Source organism: Harmonia axyridis, chromosome 2 (genome assembly GCF_914767665.1).
Source record: "Harmonia axyridis chromosome 2, icHarAxyr1.1, whole genome shotgun sequence".
Lineage (NCBI taxonomy): Eukaryota > Metazoa > Arthropoda > Insecta > Coleoptera > Coccinellidae > Harmonia > Harmonia axyridis.
This window is the reverse complement of record NC_059502.1, coordinates 28776461-28795131: the sequence shown is the minus strand read 5'-3', so window position 1 is coordinate 28795131 and position 18671 is coordinate 28776461. Positions and strand designations below refer to the sequence as shown.

Genomic DNA, 18671 nt, shown 5'->3' with positions numbered 1-18671 from the left:
GTTCCAAAAAAATTTAATTTGTTGGATTTCTCTTTCTTCCCATTTTTCTGCGTCTTACAATTAGCATTTTTGAAGCCACATTTTCACATATGAATAATTTACGTTTTCTTGACCACCTCATTATAACTGTTTCTCTACAAGCGTATGACAACGGACTGATCTTCCGCAATGCACAATCCCAACCCAACCCAACCATATTTATGTCGCGTCGTGTCGCGTTTGTAGATTTCAACGTAGGACAAAAAAAGTCGCGCTGCTCACATCGCTCGCGTAGTACATAAAATTGGCGTCGCTCGCGTCGTAACATTAGTCGCTCACGTAGGACATAGGGTAACACAGTAAAATTCCCTGAGCTCTGTAGCGCGTCGTGGTCAGCGGCGCCGACGCGATTCCTCAGCGCTGAGCCGTCGGCGTTATTCTAAAACGCTTCATAAGTAATCATACATATTGGCCTGTCAGCGCCGACGGTCAGCGTGACTCTAAAACCAGCCTTAGGTTATGCCTCACCAACACATGCGGTGTATAAAGCTTAGAATATAGATATTATTAATGTTCTAAGGTATAAAGTGTGGTCTGAAGCTCCATCTATACCCAGGACTCTCCGTATAGTCCTACATAGGCCTTCTACCACAGACTAGTAATCTGTGCTTCTACTTTCGAGTTTCAATGTGTTTGTTCCACAATCATTTGCTGTCCAATATCACACTAAGATATCTCGGATAGAGTGAAAAAAGTTAGATGTAGCTGGGTAACCTCTTTTAAGAAATAGAATCATTTTCCAATTTGAGAATCAAATAGAAGTCAATTCAATAAAAAAAATAACCAATGCTTCAGAAAGATTCTAACAAAACTCATATTGTATTGATTATCACCAAAAAATAATTTCTATATATAATTTCACTTCCTATTTAGAACCACCTAAGATTCCATTGTACAAAGAAGTTGATCAAGCGATGGGAGTGAAACCTATCATGAGTCTATTAATTCATAATCTCTAGTTTTTATATACTAAGAAAAAATAGCTTGAAATAAAATGGAATAAAGATTCAAAAATTTTTTTTATTCACATATATAACTTGATAAATATATAATTCGAAATTATAGGTAACAGATTATTTAGATAATAAACTCAAAATTGGAATAATGATATTCAATGCAATTAATTGCTAACACCATATATTACATATAATATTATAAAAACAATTTCCAGAAATAAATTTTAATGAATGCAGTATAATTTCATCTACCGCATGCACCTCCAGGACAACCTCCAACTGTTGGGGGATTAACATCTCTCAGAGTCATGAATTTTTTTGGTCCACTTCCACCACCACCGCCAGGTCTGTAAAAATTTAAAATTAAATTATGATGAAAATTTTTCAAGTCATTATATCACACTTAGGAAAACGTAAGAGTTATATACATACCCAAATGGTCTACCTCCTCCACCACCACCACCTCCTCCTCCGCCACTTCTGAATGAACTACCTCCAGATTTTTGTGTAGATTTTTGTGAAGTGTCTAATCCAACTAGTGTTTGAAAACTGTAAATTACACATAAATAATTGTTGTTTAGGAATGAACTAAATTTTAATCTGTGAACTGGTATCTGGCAAGGTGGAGTCTGTGAGACTAATTTATGGTAAGCTATATTTTCATAATATTTATAGGTTTTGATGGGTTTTTTGATTATGAGTAGTAGATAGAGTGATGTAATTTTGAAACACCATTCTACTTTTTGATCAAACCAAAGATACCACAACTGGATTTAATCCAGCTATTAGGGGGTGATTTTCAACTTTTGCTATTTTCATACTTCAAATACATCCCTCTTTATATAGGGCTGAAGTTAGACTCTACCTCATGACATAAAGTAGGAACCAATAAAAGATTGCATTTATTGCATGAATCATTCCTAAGTTGTTTTTAGCTAAAATTTTAATATATTGATGGATACAATATGATTATTTGCACAAATAATTGAGAGTCAATTCAAGGATTGTGTAGATACTCACAAAAGGACAACAAAATTGATAAGTCCAGAAAATAATTGACCTATTCTATCGATGCCCCAAGGGGGGTTTTCACAAACGGTTCCATCTGAAATATAAGGATTCTTATTAAAATTGGCACTGTGGAAGAACAATGAATCAGATGGGTTAATTCAACTGAGAAATTTAATAAACTATAACCAAAAACAATTACCTCTAGCAATATATACCATTTTTTCTAAATTCTGCACTGAAATGTTTTTGAAGAATTAATTAATTTGCTTTTCTTCTCTTGACAACAGCAATTATGTGGAAATAAATATTGACAATACTAATATCTATATGCTAATGACAATGACAGAATTTGAAAAAGCACTTAATACGTGTCACTTGTCACATGTCATAATTCAAGAAGACCTGAGATTTCACTAGATGTCTAAAAACCTGGTGTATGCACTAATTAGAATTCATTTGCCAATTTTGACAATATTAGTTAAGTTTCGTTGAGTCAACTGTAGATTGCGCTATTAACAAATTATGACTACAGCGACTCAATTAACCACAGTGGTCAGTGGCGATAAGCGTGGTCTCGTTTTTGATTGACTGAGCCTAAATATGGCGGCTTTTCGTTTATATTTTCTATTTACCTGATTTTTGGGATTTATTCAAAATGTAAGGCCCATTTTATTTAGTGACTGTAGTATTCTTCAGTTGAATTGATTCGTTCTATATACAATCAAAAACTATCAGATCCAATAATTTTGATTTTGTAATTTATTGTGAATGTTTGCAGTATCTAAAATCAGTATTTCCTTTTTAAACGGCACCTGGCAGATAGCGGGAATTCGAAATTTTTTGAAGAGCGCCCCCTTACAGAACTCTGGTGAAGCAGACCACCAAAGCAACAGGTGGGTCTCCCAAAAAGTCTGAAACAAAATCGAATCAGTAAACACACCAGGTATTCTATGCATCTTAGGCCCAATAATTTTGATTTTGACGTGTGTCAGTTCAGTTCAGTCAATTGTATTCTTAAGTTCTATGATTCTATTTCCCCATTCGCCATTTTTAGGCTCAGTTTGAACGAGTTGTCACCACTTTGTTCAATTAAGTCACTATAATTATGACAACAGTGACTCAACAAAACACAGTGGGGACAATTCGTTCAAATTCAGCCTAAAAATGGCGAACGGAGACCAAAAACCGCCATATTTAGGCTTGGCCTAAATATGTCCACGCTTGTCTCCACTGTGGTTTATTAAGTCATATATATAGGGATATTTGGGTTGTTCAAGTTTTCAGCAATTCATTTTGGACCAGGGAATGTATTGCCTAAAAGTACTTTCAAATAAACCTCGATATTTAGCGGATCGTCTCTAGAAAACGAGAGAGGTTTTTAATGATTTCGACAATGACTTTTTGCAAAATAGTGAGGAATATGTTGAAAAAAATGGAAGATTTTGCGATTAACTCTATTTCTCCAGTTACTTTCAAAGTCTAATGATACGTCGAGTTCTGAAGTAAATGATTTCTCATTCTAAGGACCGTCATACTACTGAAAAAAAGATTTTTGATGGAATCTGAAAGTCGCTAGGTGTGATTAACCAATATAATTTCCACTAGATTTTCAATTTTATAAATATTATTACTAGTTTACACTTTTATGCGCTAAAAGGTAATTTTATGCAACGATCATGTCATAGTAGTTGATAATGTTCCTTACTAGTACATACAGGTGTCCCTAAATTGGATATACAAAGGAAAATGAGAAGTTCCTTGGATGATTCTAGGAAAAAAGTCTTACCGTAATTACCGTTTTAGAGATAGAGAGGATGGTTTGGGTTTTTTTAATACGGCACCCTATATATAACTTGATTACATTTTCAATAGACATTAAATGATTCAAATCACGAAATAATTGAAAAAAGTCAAAAAACTCAATATCTTTAAAACGGATGACACTTTGGAAAAAGCGGTAACGGGATGCTTTTCGACAAATCTGGGGCTAAAAAATTGCGTTGACAAATATAGGGTGTCCCATTAAAAAAAAAACAACTCTCCCCCATATCTCTAAAACGGTAATTAATTTTTATGATATGTTATGAGTATCATATAAACCATAATAATAACAAAAATAATGTTTTACAATTTTTCGAATATCTCGAACAGAAACCAAGATAAAGAGAAATATTTGAAAGTCATTTTTTAGAAACGCCCTGTAGATATCTCGAGAATAAATCGAGATATATATAATCTGCTTTCTGATATCTTATTATTTCGAAAAAAGAAATCGGGTTTTTCAAGATTTGTAGTTTTCGAGATGCCGTCAGTGAGCATCGAATTTGGGACACCTCTACTCAATTCATGCAGTTTAAGGTGTTGATGGCCAGCCAGAGCGGAGCTTATCTTTTACTTCATCCCGAATGCTTTTGAATACACTGTACTACTCGAATCATAGGACACTTTATATCTTTTCTAATGCTTATTTGGAAATTTCACCGTTTGATTATGCCGTAAGATAAAGGTAATCTGAATCTGAAGATATGTTAGAGTGCAAGACGAAGCAGATCGGACTTCACAGAAACCAAGATATAAATAGCGATATATAGGGAAATATTTGAAACAGTAATTTTTCAGAAACGCCCTGTAGATAACTCGAGAACGAATCAAGAGATCTATAATCTTCTTTCTGATATCTTATTATTTCGAAAATAGAGATCGGGTTCTTCAAGATTTTATCTGTAAGTCTTAGGCCCAGTTTCACCAAACAGCACTTGATCCCAGATTGATTAAACTCCGCTTGTTACTAAAGCAGGCTTAACAGTGTTTTCTGTTTCATCATGCATCAACCCGTCCGAAGATGATCGCGATTAACCAAATCGCGATTAAATAGTCTGACCATTTGGCAACGTTGTGAACAAAGAGTTATAATAGTGTTCTGTATCGTATTAGCAGTGATGGCCACCATTGGCGCTAGGTGTCAGGTGTCATTCATTCATAACTCATAACATTTCAAAACATTTGTCATCTTGTAAACAAAAAACAAAGTTAATTTTTGCCGAAAATGTCGAGTGATGTGCTTCGAAATATCGGAAACTTGCAGAAGTTAAAAAGAAATTATCCCATTTCACAAAACCACACATTCTGGAAAAAAAACTATATAAGTAATTTTATTAACTTATTTATTTTTATTAACAAGTTTAACTGCTTCTTAAATAATATTTCAATCAAACATATCAATAAATTATTCTTTGCAATAAATTTCATAAAACACAAAAACAAAGTTTACGTGTATTTTAAATGGGAAATATTGAGCCTATACATATAGTCATCCTTTGATAAAATTGACCCAAAAATTAGAAATTTCCGGAAAAATAATTACATAGACATACTGATAAATAATTATTAATCTCAACTTGAAAGGTTGTAATCCTCCAAAAATGGCCGATTAGTGCTAAATCGCGATTGGTCGATTAAATGGCGCTTTGGAATGTGGTGAAACGCTACATTACATTAATCGTGATCTGAGGCCTCACTTAAGAGCCAAGTCAAGATTAAAGCATTTGGTGAAACTGGGCCTTATAGTTTTCGAGATGCCGTCAGTGAGCATCGAATTTGGGACATCTGTTCTGTACCTACTCAATTCATTCACTGCACTTTGCACTGTGCCGTAAGATGAGAGTGATCTGAATCTGAAGATATGTTAAGACGAAGCAGATACGACTTCATAGTCTACATTTGAAAAAAGAATTCTATTTGGTGATCAGAAATAATTTTACTAGTGTGACATGGAAACCATTCAATATATTGTGTACCTACTTTGAAATCAACCCTCCACCAAAATCTTGAAAGCACGCCAAGGTTTATGTAAAGTAGTTGTTGACAGTTTTTTCGATTATGATCTTTAAGGACCCATTTTCGCTGTTCATTAGTTAGTGAAAGAAATAGTTGATTGCAGAGTTCCGGAAAATTTCAGCTTTTTGATTAGGAACAATGAGGAAAGCTCATATCTAATCGAGAAGGAAATTCGTCTCTGGCTTAGGATTATTAATTGATTACCGTTTTGTCAATAATTATTCTGATAAATATATGTTTTATATTATTATGTGTTTCATCTGAAAATAATTGTCAACAGGGAAGTAGGAAGTTTTACTTCCTTAATTGCTGTAATCATTATGAGATTCCCATTCACATTAAATAACTCACATTCAGTGCATCCTTGAAGTGTATCAGCTTCTGCAGGAAATTGAAGGTAAAATTCATTGAAATCAATGAGAAAATTCTTCGATAATAACAGCTTCAATTTATCTAGATCTATAAATACTTACTTAACTTCTACTATTGATAATTTTTCTATAAATATAACAATAAATTTCGCTACGTTTTCAGTTGAGTTGCGTTGTCAGCTATTTTCGGTTCTTCTGTAAGAAAAAGTAATGATTTAAATGTCCTAATCGATTTGGAATTTTAATCTAGCATAACGATTGCAGTTTTTGAGTTTCACATGTATTTTTGGGTAGCCGGATGGGTGTTATGCATGAACGTGAAAATATACACACCGTCAAAATTAACGGGTAACGGACAAAATCTCAACGAAGTTTGTAGTTCATTTTTTCTTGAAGCTTTCGTCCTATTTTAGCAATTTTTTTTAATTGTAGCTTGATTCCTCGGGAACATAACTGTTCGAATGCCTCCCTCGGTTACTTTGTTTTTTGTTATATATGTAGGTTTACAAACAACAACAAGAAGTGAACAAAATGAATGAAAAATAAGCTTTTATTCAGAACGTCCTGAGGACAGATAACCATTTTTTCTCATCTTTTCTGAATATTTCCTTTTTTTAAGAATTGAATAATTTCAATTTTGAGAAAAACTGCAGCCTTGAATGCTTTCAGTACTTCAAAACATTCATTTCTTGTCTAACAATGGTACCATATGAAGTGCTGTAATTTCATTTGAAGTTGAGATAGATATCGCAATAAAGAAAAGGGTGAAATGTTCATAAAAGATGACCAATAAATACCCTGTTACTCTAGAATGAAGCAAAATATCCATGATCTGATTTCTGAAATCTCAGTAGTAATAACTGTTATTTATTGTTAAACAAATGGCCATCGACTCAGGGTCCTTCAGCCTATGAAATCTTATTATTTCGACATAGAGATCGGGGGGTCTTTGAAAATTCTTTCTTCAAGTCTTGTAGTACTTGCTTTGTTGAACCGGCACTTGAGCGGTGAAAATGATTAGAAATTTGATTTCAGTCCAATTTACCTATTTATGAGTTCGTTGACTTCTATAGGAACAAATTTGTACCAACTTTTCGATTAATTTTTTTAATTAATTTATCAGTTGTAATATGGTTCGGTCTATGTGATAATATTCTACAATGTTACTGGACATATGTGAGATCATGATTAAGATTTAATTAAGGAGGTTCCGTTCCACTGCGACCTAATGGTCTATTGTGCCTCCCATCAGAGCTATTCTCTCCATAACGTGATCTACAGCTCGCCTTCCAGTTCCAGAGTTCTAATGAACTCCAGTATCTGGGATGGCTTCAAGGAGGCTAATTCCTCACCTCTACAAGTTTTGTGTCCAAAGAAGATTTTGCGTTGGCTAGTGATGGCGAAGCATTTCGTCACCAGATGATCCGGACTTTCTTCCTCCTCCCTAATACAGAATCTGCACTCGTCATTTTCTTCGACAATATTCTGTGAGGAATCCAGTGAGGATGTGTAGTATTGTAGTATAGGTATTTTTGCTAAGATCCAGTTTCCGCCAGAGTGTTTTTCTTTCGATTTTTTCCTTCTCCTAAAACTCTTTCTTGTAGGTACACTTGTCTACGCCACAGAAAGGTTCCGGGCAGATGAACGGAGTTTGTGCTTCTTTTCTGGCAAGTGTGTTGGCCTCTTCATTCCCTCTAATTGTCAGAATCTCAGAATCGATGATATAATAGCTCAGTGCTTTCATTGCAGCCTGGCTATCAGAATGTATTGCTTTATCACATTCCTGATGGTTTATTGCTACGTTAATTTCTACACATCTTTCTATTGCAAGTATCTCTGCCTGAAAGACACTTAGACAGCGGCCTAACGATATTGAGCATTTGGAACCAATCCCGAATACTCTAGCGTCAGTCCCCGTCGTTGTTTTGGGAGCATCTGTCTACCATTTGATGGTATTTTTTTTAAGAACTGGGTTTGTGGACTCCTTTTCCCAATCTTTTTTCTACTTAGTATCGTAATGGCCAGGAAGGAACAAAGTTCTCTTATTCTTAATTCTTAGAGTAAGTAGCCTTATAGATGTGTGAGATCTGTAATGATCTCCAATGCTCTTGTTGGGTGGACATATGTAAGGGTTTTCTATGATTTTTATAGCCATTAATTGCCGTTGCACTGCTTGGGCTACCTTTAAATGTATTGGAAAAGAACTATATTTTATTCAATGTGACTAATTAAATCACCATCATTTGATTTTTTCTTCTTTAATATAGTGTACAGGGTGGGCAAATTTCGATGTTTTAGCACTACAACTTTTAAACCAGATGAGATAGACAAAATCTGATACCCCATTCTCTGTCTCTTTTTCTGAGAAACTAACAAGGGTAGTATTCATTTTTGGCCACCTTCTTTTGTTTTCGAGTTATAAGCGAAAATTGGAAAAATGGCGATATCGAAAAACATTTATATCTTCGCTAATACTGATGATAGAGTTCTGAAATTGAAACATTATTCAGGCACTTTTTTACGAAGAATCCAGTGGCGTGCTCGTCAAAAGGGTTTTTAATTACGAAGCTATGACCCAAAGTTATGTTTTTTCAAATGGGAACACTAGATTTTTGTATCATTTTCTGAAAGCTTGATTTTTCCTGATTTAAAAAATATATAACATCGTATGATTCGGATCAATATAAATAATAGAAAATGGCCAAAAAAAAAGGTGGCCAAAAATGAATACTACCCTTGTTAGTTTCTCAGAAAAAGAGACCGAGAATGGGGTATCAGATTTTGTCTATCTCATCCGGTTTAAAAGTTGTAGTGGTTAAACATCAAAATTTGCCCACCCTGTACTTCACAATTGAAAGCTTCACTTCCTCGTCAAGCTAATTCATATGCAGCGATATGAAAAAACTCTTTTTAAAGAGCTATATAGGGCTATTTTCCTCCTTTATTAATACCATTTTAACAATTTCACTTCTAGTTGATGTTATTGAACTACTTTCACCTTTTTTCTGAATTACCTTGAAAGTTTGGTCGCTTATAATTACGTGCATTACTGAATTTCTTAAATTTCAAATCAATGAAGGGTTGAAAGTAACATTCAATTGATCAAAATATATGACGCAACAGTTTCGCACTGTTGTGTGTCACATTATTTTCACCACATATTCTTTATAATCTTCTTCATTCTGTTTCTTCATATTGAATTCTCATAAGTCAATATTCCTGCCATTTCCACTGTGATGACTGTTCAGTTTCCTTATTTACTTAATTCGTTAAATTGATTCTAAATGAAGGAATTACTTTTTTGTATTTTTTAGAGTTGATATTTCAATTGTCCTCATTATTTTTGTCTCGCAAATATTTCCAAATCTTGACATACTTATTGGAATATTATTTGCTATTCAATTCTGTTTTTGAGATTCACAATTGTCAAAATGATGAAACACACAACTCTTCCTATACGAAAAATAAAAGTTAATAAAAGAAAATAAATAAAAACACTCGACAATACGTTTCACAATTTATTGATAAAATATATAAAATCTTGTTGACATGCATGTTTTGGGTTTCATTCCACATCCCATTCTCAAAACTCAAAACAAACTCAGTTTTGAGAATGGGATGAAACCCGAAACATGGATGACAAGATTTTATATATTTTATTAATAAATTGTGAAACGTATTGTCGAGCGTTTTTATTTATTTCCTTTTATTAATATTGAAAGAATGTTTCACCACGGGATATGCGAGGAATCCATTTCGAACAATAAAAGGTTAGCGTTGTTATGGTAACGTAATTCATCTGATTTTTTATCCACTTGCATTTCTGTTCCTTCCTATTTAGCCGATAGTAAACTACGATTTTGTATTCACAAATGGGATTATTAGGTATACGTGAGTGGAATTGTAGGGTAATTCTGATAATTGATACCTTGATACTACCTCCACTTTCAGCAATACCATTTATATTTATTTCAGGCAAAACGAAAATATCCTTAACAGTGAGGTAGATAACAGATACTATCAAAGATTTAATCAACCTATTTGAATGAATCTTCACTTTTGGCCCTTTTGAAATGGCGAAATGCCTATAGCTTTTTGGATAAGATAGGAGGTACTTGAATGATTAGATACTTTCCTCTCCTTTCACGGAAATTTTTGGGGTTAGAATTAACTTTTAACTTTAGCAATCTGAAGTTGAGTGCATGTACTCAACTTTCTGACAGTTTCTTTCTGTGATCATTCGCAAACGAACGAAACTGTCAGAAATATGAAATAGTGATCCATTCTGATAGTCAAGCTGCTATAAAAGCCCTGAGGTCCTTTGTCTTCGATTTGAAATGTATATTAGGAGAGTGACGACAGATGTCTTAGGAAAAATCAATGAAATAGAAAAGAATAATGAAATATCTTTAATCTTGGATCGTGGGCACTCCAGAAGCCAAGGAAACGAAGAGACTAATTCACTTGCACCTGTTAGAAAGAGATTCGAAGGAAGGAGATAGCTGAAAGAGTAATACTCTCGCGGAATCCTCCAGAGATCGATCCCCCCTAAAAGTTTCTTCGATACTGTAATGCTTGCGAAAATAGCGGGATCTCAATAAGAAAGATAAAATAATATACCTCATTGTCTTCCTTGCAATCTTTACAGAACATTGCAACCTCAGGAAGCATCAAATGGGAATATGGTTATGAGAAACTGTTGAGTGCACATTCTATGGGGAGGACGATTTGGAAACAGAATGCCTCGCCTCGCTATTGCAAGACTGCAAGTCAATGCAAAATATACTTTGACGAGAAACTTCTGGAGTGAGAATGTAACCTCATTAAAACCATCGCAGATGCGATGGTTTTAACAGGCTAAATTATTCATTATTATTATGAGTTTTTTGTGCGCTCCAACAAAGCTATTCTCACCATTGAATCAATATGCCACGGTGATAAGAAACTGTGGTTTAGTTCATTCAATAATTAACCTTTGGAATTTGCGTAGTTTAAAGTTTAAAATTTGGAATGTATAGAATCCAAAAACACAGCAAATTTTGCACTAAAATTTATTATTTAGTCTCTATCTGGAAAAAAATTTAAATTATTAATGAATATCCAGCAGTGGTATTCGAACCGGAAGTCATTCGTTAGGAAATCCGAATTCAAATTTCAAATACTCATAATTCCTTAACTTTGTGGTAGGATTTTGCAATAAAAGAAATTTGAATTTTGTATATCATCGTAGTTATATTTGATCTAAATTTCATGATTATACAAGGTGATTCACTGCGATGGCCTATTAGGAGTTTATGGAAAACTATAAACATAATTTTGTGCTGAAAATTTGCATGTTGGGATTTGAGATAATGATCTTTTTCCCTAAAATATTTTCAGATCTCTACAACTTCCGATTATACCGGAAACAGACTACTCCTTCCTCATTTCAAATGGCACACCCAGTATATTATTGCATAATTAGATAACTTTTTCGTGACAATTGCAGATATATGCCATACCTTGGGTAAATACTCAATGGTTCATTAGTTAATGGGATTCTTATGAAAAAAATTGTGGCGACGAGGACTGACATTTTTTGAATATTCTTGCAGAAAAAGTTTTTTTCAAAAAAACCTTCATCATTTTCGATTCTGCAAATTCGTATTATTATCTATAAACCAGTTCGCGATTTGGACGAAAAATGTACATGGTGTTTATCAGAAGATCATGAACTTGGACAACTTAAATTCATCAAAACTCAAGATTTTCAAATATGAACCTATATTTTTTATTATTTCAGTCGATTCTACGTATAAAAAGAGGGGGATTACTTAAGCAAACCCGTTACCTAAAATGAATACTTTAAAGTTAATTTGAAAATGTTGAGTTTTGATGAATTTGAGTTGTCTAAGTTCATGATCTTCTTATAAATACCCTGTCATCAAAAAAGCTATCTAATTATGCATTAATATACTGGGTGTGCCATTTGAAATAAGGAAGTAGTAGTCTGTGTTCGGTATTACTGGAAGTTGTAGAGATCTGATTTAGAAAGATCATTGTCTCAAACCCAGACATGCAAATTTTCAGCACAAAATTATGATTAATTTTCCACAAACGTCTAATAGGCCTTCCCGGTGAGTCACCCTGTATGTGGATAAGTTTCTGAGAAAATTTTTTTTAATTGTTTTCTTGTATTTGTATTGTCTTTGTAATTCGTATCTCGTGTTTTTTATTGGATACCAATTTGGATTCTACACATTCCAAAACGTATGGGGTTTGAGAAATATAGGGAAAGGGAACTGTCCCAAAACTACAGGTCACTTAGTCTACTGTCAGCACTTGAAAAAATAGTGTGGGTGATTATTGTAAGAACAAACTAACTAAACGATCCTGAGCAATTCAGATTCAGAAGAGATCATTACACAGAACTACTGAGGCAGGAGAACTTCAGTATGCTACTGAAAGATTTCGAAGCAAAAAAACCACAGGACTAAAGCTATGAGAGAGCCCTACATCAACAATGTTTTAATCATTTTATGAAATTTGATAGATTAGTGTGGAATATATTTCTGATATATGATTTCATGAATGATAGACACTTTTATGTAATGAGACTCAGCGCCCCTTGGTCGGAGCTAGAGATGAGGAAGCATATTTCTTTCTACACTCACTAGCACAATATTTTGATATTTCTATTATCTCGAAAGCACGGTGAAAGCAGAAGCGATGTAGCCTATTCAATAATTGTAATGTATTTCATTCACCAAATGAAATGACCCTCGACATAATAAAAAACGAGTACACGGCTCGATTATCAGTCAACATTAATTAAAATTATTACTGCTTCCTATTTATCCATTTGCCTCACTGCTTTCACGAACTCATATGTAATTATGTCGTTTCAATATACTTCATTTCATTTCTTGAATCCTATGTATATCGAATTTACAATATGTATACCAACCAAATCATATATTACAATAGAATTAAATAATTTCAGAAAATTATCTAGAATTATCTCTTGCCCAATAATAGTATAAAGAAAAATTCGGGAAAAGTACTGACTTGATGTCAGGAGCACTGGCGACGCTAGAGGGGGGGGCAGCCTCTCCCTTAAATTTTGCTGCCCCCCCTACAATTTGACATACTAGAGCTAAAATAATCACAAGATCAGCAGAACTATAATTTTCTTGTATTATTTCGATTTACTTTGGCCCCCCAGTTTTTGAAAGCGTCGACACTGGTCAGGAGCTTTTGACTGAGTATACTTATTAGAGACCACAGTTGTTGTCTTCGTTTTAGTAAGAAGAAATCCATCATTCTTACATGAAAAATGTGGCTTTAATTGCCATAGTTAGAATGATCCGATGTTGCTTATTTGTTGCCATTTTGAAGGTCATATTATTATGCCTCTCTCATAGAAGCAAAAAGTTGAGTCCATCAATTTTCACAACCCTCCGTTGAAGCGAATTTTTCATCAGCAAAATTGTTCCCCATGGACAGGAATAATAATAATAACAATAAACCGGTAGCGGTAGGTGGATCCCTAGCGATTCACCTATCAGGATAGTTGAATCGACTCCTGTCTACCGCAGATTCCAGGAGCTCCCTGACCCGGGAAGCTGAAACCTGTCGAAGGGTTCCTGTCCAGGGTAACGGACGGACGATCTATATTCCTATTCCTCAAATTCACCATCAGCAGCTCTATAGCTGCTGCCTGAGTTTCGTCAGGGCGTGTCTGGAGCCAGCGCTGGACATGACAGTATGCGGGACATCGGTGACAGAGTGCTAAGGAGACGGGCGTCTGTCGAACAAAATGCTACGCCTCCACAATCTCAATATTCTAGGAGAAGAATAACATACGAGTTTCTCCGACCGCTGAAGGTGCTGCGCAGGATCCCCAACCAGCACTCACCCAAGCAGGTCTACCAAGAAGACGAATGAAATGGACAAGTTCGATAAATGAAACGATCATGCGCATATATTATGAAGTGACTAATATGGAGGAAGATAAAATAAGCTACCGGCAAAAATTATTCGCAGAATTCCACAGAAACTATCCCGAACTTCAAGTTTCTGAGCAAAGAGTAGCAGACCAATATCGGGTCATATTGAGATATAAACTTGTAACCGATGAGAGACTTAACACCATAAAAAATGAAGTCCATCTGAGGCTACAGAATAGGAACCTCACTAACAATTGTGCTGAAAATGAACACAACATCAATGCACAAATGAACTCTGAGGAACAAAACAACGCAGATGTGATAAGTGATGCTCAACGACGGAATATATATTCTGCGAGAAAGTCCTATATTTTTTCCACAAAAAGGTACCCTCAGAGCATTCGCCCTGCTTCTCGTGTAGCAGTGTGCAATGGGACAAGATGTTATTTTAGATTTTTTTGTGTTAAGTAGCATACTTAAACAAAAGAGTTGTAACAACAAGAGAGTAATCACTTAGTGCCAAGTCTGGACTATAAGGTGGATGGACAACAATATGTTCTAGTCAATAATAAATCAACAACTTGTATGAAAATCAGCAAGGGTGTACCCCAAGGTTCTATTTTGGGGCCTCTCCTCTTCATTTTGTATATGAACGATCTACCCTGCAATATAACATGTGAAAATGTTTGTAATTATGCGGATGACACATCATTCTTGAACGCCTGTAAAAACTCAGAGTCACTCAGAACAAAGACAAATAAAACTCTTCAAGAAGCTAAGTCTTGGTTCAATTCCAACGGTCTCCTCTTGAATCTAGAAAAAACTAAAATATTGGAAATAGACATGAGGCCGAGAACTACACAGAGTGTCGCAAGCGCGAAATTTCTTGGAATAGAAATTCAAGAAAACTTCAAATTCAGTTGTCACATAGAAAAGGTGGTAAAAAAGTTATCATCTACAATATTTCTGCTCTCCAGGCTGAAAAAAATTACCCAAGAGAACATTTTGGTAAATACTTATTTCGCTCTATTCCATAGCTGTATGTCTTATGCAATAATTATCTGGGGCGATGCGTCGGAGGCAGATCTGGTTTTCCTAAAGCAGAAGAGATCCATAAGAACAATTGCGGGTATTAATAACACCACTTCCTGCAGGGAATATTTCAAAAAATTAAGAATACTCACCCTTTATTCCCAGTTTATTTTTTCATGTCTAAATTACATTCATTAAAATAAACACAAATATTTTACTACGGGTGAATTCCATCAATACGCTACTCGCAATAGAAATGATCTCTGTATTCCATATCATAGGATCAAAAATGCACAAAAAGCCACTAACTATTTAGGCATAAAGTTATATAACCATCTTCCTGTGGACTTCAAAACTCAAGATGGTTTCAAGAGACGCCTCCGAAATTTGATGATTTCGAAGGCCTATTATTCTATTGAGGAGTTTCTGTCCGATGCACTTCAGTAGTGAATATAATAATACATGTGTATTCATTTTTTATATTGTATTCTGTTTCAAATGTTTTGGTATATATATATATATATTTTTGACTATTAATTGTTACCTTTGGCTTTGTAACTATTTGTGAAATAAATTTGATTTGATTTGATGCATATAAGAACCTCCCAAACAAGCCCCTGGAGCTTCTGGCGACTCACTATCGATGTGTGTGGCCTGGCGTTGTCCTGATGGAACACAATTCCTCTCCTATTGGTCAAAGCTGACCGCTTCTGGGCGATTGCTTCCTTCAGACAGTACAGCTCCGAGTTAACAGTTTTACCATAGGGGATCAGCTTATAGTAGAAAATTCCTTGCCAATCCCAACAAACACACAGCCAAACCTTCCTCGCCGTCAATTCTAGTGATCCATTTTTTCATCAGTCAGCAACTGCCTCAAAAATGGGTCGATTTTGTTGTTTTTTGCGATAACTCATTTGGTACCTACTATCCATACATCGAGCTTCCTCTAAAGACCAGCCTTATGCAAATGGATCCAAACGGTTTTTTTTTGTGCAACATTTAGCTCTTGGACAATCGAAACAGTGCTTACATGACGGTCGGACTCAACAATGTCCATGATTTTATCGACCATTTCGACAATTGACCTTCAGCGTGGTGCATTTTTGACATCGAAAAAACCGGAATGGAATCGACAAAACCAAAATTGCGCTGTTACAGTATCAGGACCATAAATATTATTCACATTTTCAGCCGCCTGGCTTGCATTTTCGTCTTTATCGAACAAAACCTGTAAAATATAGCGTATTTTTTCTTTGCTGATATACGTCTTTGACGCGCACTCAAACATAACTGAGTCAACTAATCACAAAACTGTCAAGAAAGTTTTTGTAGTACGAAATCTCATCTTTCTAACGCCATCTAGTGGAACCTAATCGGGCGTTTTCAATGCGAGATAGAAATAACAAAAGTCATCTATTGAAAAAAATGATTTTACTACACTAACTAGTGGTTTTTAGCTGTATGAGAAGTTTCGATGATTGTTGTCGATGGTTTGACTGTTGAGAATATCAAGCTATGTTGACATTATTGTTCAGTAATGTTTGGTAATTCATCATAAATCGTTCAACATCAGAACAAAGCTTCCAAATTGTGGAAATATACTTAAAAAAAACTATTCTCGTAGTTCATAGAGAACTTTATCCATTTTACAGTCAACAAAATAGACCAATTGAGCAAGTAATTCATGCAGTTACTGACCGTTTTCGCACTAGTTTCACCCTTCTCTATTCAAAACCATCAACAAGACGAAAAGTGCTGAATAAGATGCCGAAATGTCGATACATCACCGTTCTCAACTTGATGGCCTTTGTTCTTCGACTATGTGAAAAATTTTATGTAAGAATATTGCCTATAAAATACAGTCATACATCATTTATGTCGCATTTCTGCTGATTGGGCTTATTTAAAACTGGCTGAAGATGAGAATTTTTACCGAAGAATTGTGGGTTTAATGATAAAGATCATTTCTAGTTAAATAGACTCCCCAAATCAAACACGAATCACCATTACATCCATTAAAATTGACTTTTTGGTGTGGGTTACACGCTGGCAGCATCATCAGTCGTTATTTCTTCCGAAATAACAAAGGATCTACGGTTACGGTGAATGGGGATCGCTATCGAGCCATGATTTTTTTGTTTCCAAAAATTAATCTGCTATACGACAACATTTGCATCCCACAAAACGGCACAACTTGCCATACCACGAGCTTATTCATCAATCTATAGCAAAATCAATATGGTGACAACTTTATTTCCAAAAGTGGTCCTCTCAACTACTCACTGGCCTCCTCGTTCTAGCGACTTGAAGACACTCGATTACTTTTATGAGCGCTATGTTAAGTCATTGGTTTATGCTGATAAACCAGCACTTTTGGAGCATTGGAAGCCAATATTTAAGCTACCATTAACACCATACGGCCAGGATTTATTGGAAAAAGTGGATTGTAGCCGCGGCAGACTTATGCCGGAAATCCTATTTGATAAATAAATGCTATGGAATTGTCTACCAGATTATAATAATAAAAAATTTAGTACATATCTGCTTGAAGTTTCTATAATTCTGGGGTCACGCGCATCATGAAATTCTGCACCATCAAGCTTCAAATTATAAATCTACACGAGTACCTACACTAAAAATTTTGAATCGGTTGAATTTTTTGTCACTGAAAGATTGGGTCTAGGACCGTTTGAGTCCGTCCCCGGCTCAAAATTTAAAAAATTGCTTGAAATTGTTGTTATTATTATTTATTCGTTAATTGTTATCACAATTTATGAGTATGCCAGTTGCCAAACCATATTGAAGTATTATAATATGTATGATCAAAATACGAGAGAATTAGGATCGACATTTCTTTAGACTCATGTTCCGTAAGTATTTTACGATGAGGGACAGTAGAGGAATATTTTCATTGATTTAGCAGACAAGGTAACGACAATGGCTGTAAGGTGGAAGTAGGTATCATTCAAAGGATACTCTTTGAATATAAATTTTCTCATTGTTCATGGGTACTGTACCTACTTCCTATTCTGCGAATTGAACGAACAGTCTGAATTCACTAACAAACAATGAGGTTCTGAATATAGTATATAGTCGATAACTTCATGAATTGAAATGGTTGAATTTGAAATATTCTGCAGAGAAACACTCTGAAACGACGATTTTGAAAATTTAATGAACAGTGTGAACAGTGAATATGCTTCCAGAAAGTTTCTAAAAGTTTATTCTTGGGATAATTAGTTGAAACGACATAACATCAACATCGTTACTTCTTCCATTGTGTAGAAATTTAAATTATTTCAAGATTTCTTAACTCTGAAATTCTAACGAAATTTAATAGTTTCTACCCATCTTTTCTATTTTGAACATTCCATCAAACATTTACTTAATTGTATATATTGAACAGAGTAAATCGATGTTACAAATAATTCTAGTTTTTTGTTTAATATCTTTGGAGTATTATTTCAATCAATATTTTTGAAAAGGGAAAAATTAAG

At 34.7% G+C, this 18671-nt stretch overlaps 2 protein-coding genes and 1 long non-coding RNA gene across 3 annotated transcripts in view; 1 reads left to right on the top strand and 2 right to left on the bottom strand.

Annotated features, from left to right (window-relative positions):
• Window positions 1-1041: 1041 nt before the first annotated feature.
• On the bottom strand, window positions 1042-2371 carry LOC123674172 (glycine-rich selenoprotein-like). Its single transcript, XM_045609093.1, has 4 exons — window positions 2206-2371; window positions 2016-2100; window positions 1428-1544; window positions 1042-1342 (listed from the first exon to the last, which is right to left on the bottom strand). Exons 1-4 carry the CDS (start codon window positions 2222-2224, stop codon window positions 1240-1242), a joined length of 324 nt encoding a protein of 107 aa, XP_045465049.1. The 5' UTR covers window positions 2225-2371; the 3' UTR covers window positions 1042-1239.
• Window positions 2372-6116: 3745 nt separating this feature from the next.
• Window positions 6117-18671, top strand: part of LOC123674169 (carbonic anhydrase) — a 55017-nt gene continuing 42462 nt past the window's right edge. The window contains exon 1 of the mRNA XM_045609092.1: window positions 6117-6240. The gene's annotated coding sequence lies outside the window, so the exon portion shown is untranslated. The remainder of the gene's footprint in view (window positions 6241-18671) is intronic.
• LOC123674170 lies at window positions 6747-7431 on the bottom strand. The gene is made up of 2 exons (XR_006746595.1): window positions 7012-7431; window positions 6747-6931 (listed from the first exon to the last, which is right to left on the bottom strand). It is a non-coding gene; the product is annotated as an uncharacterized LOC123674170 (long non-coding RNA).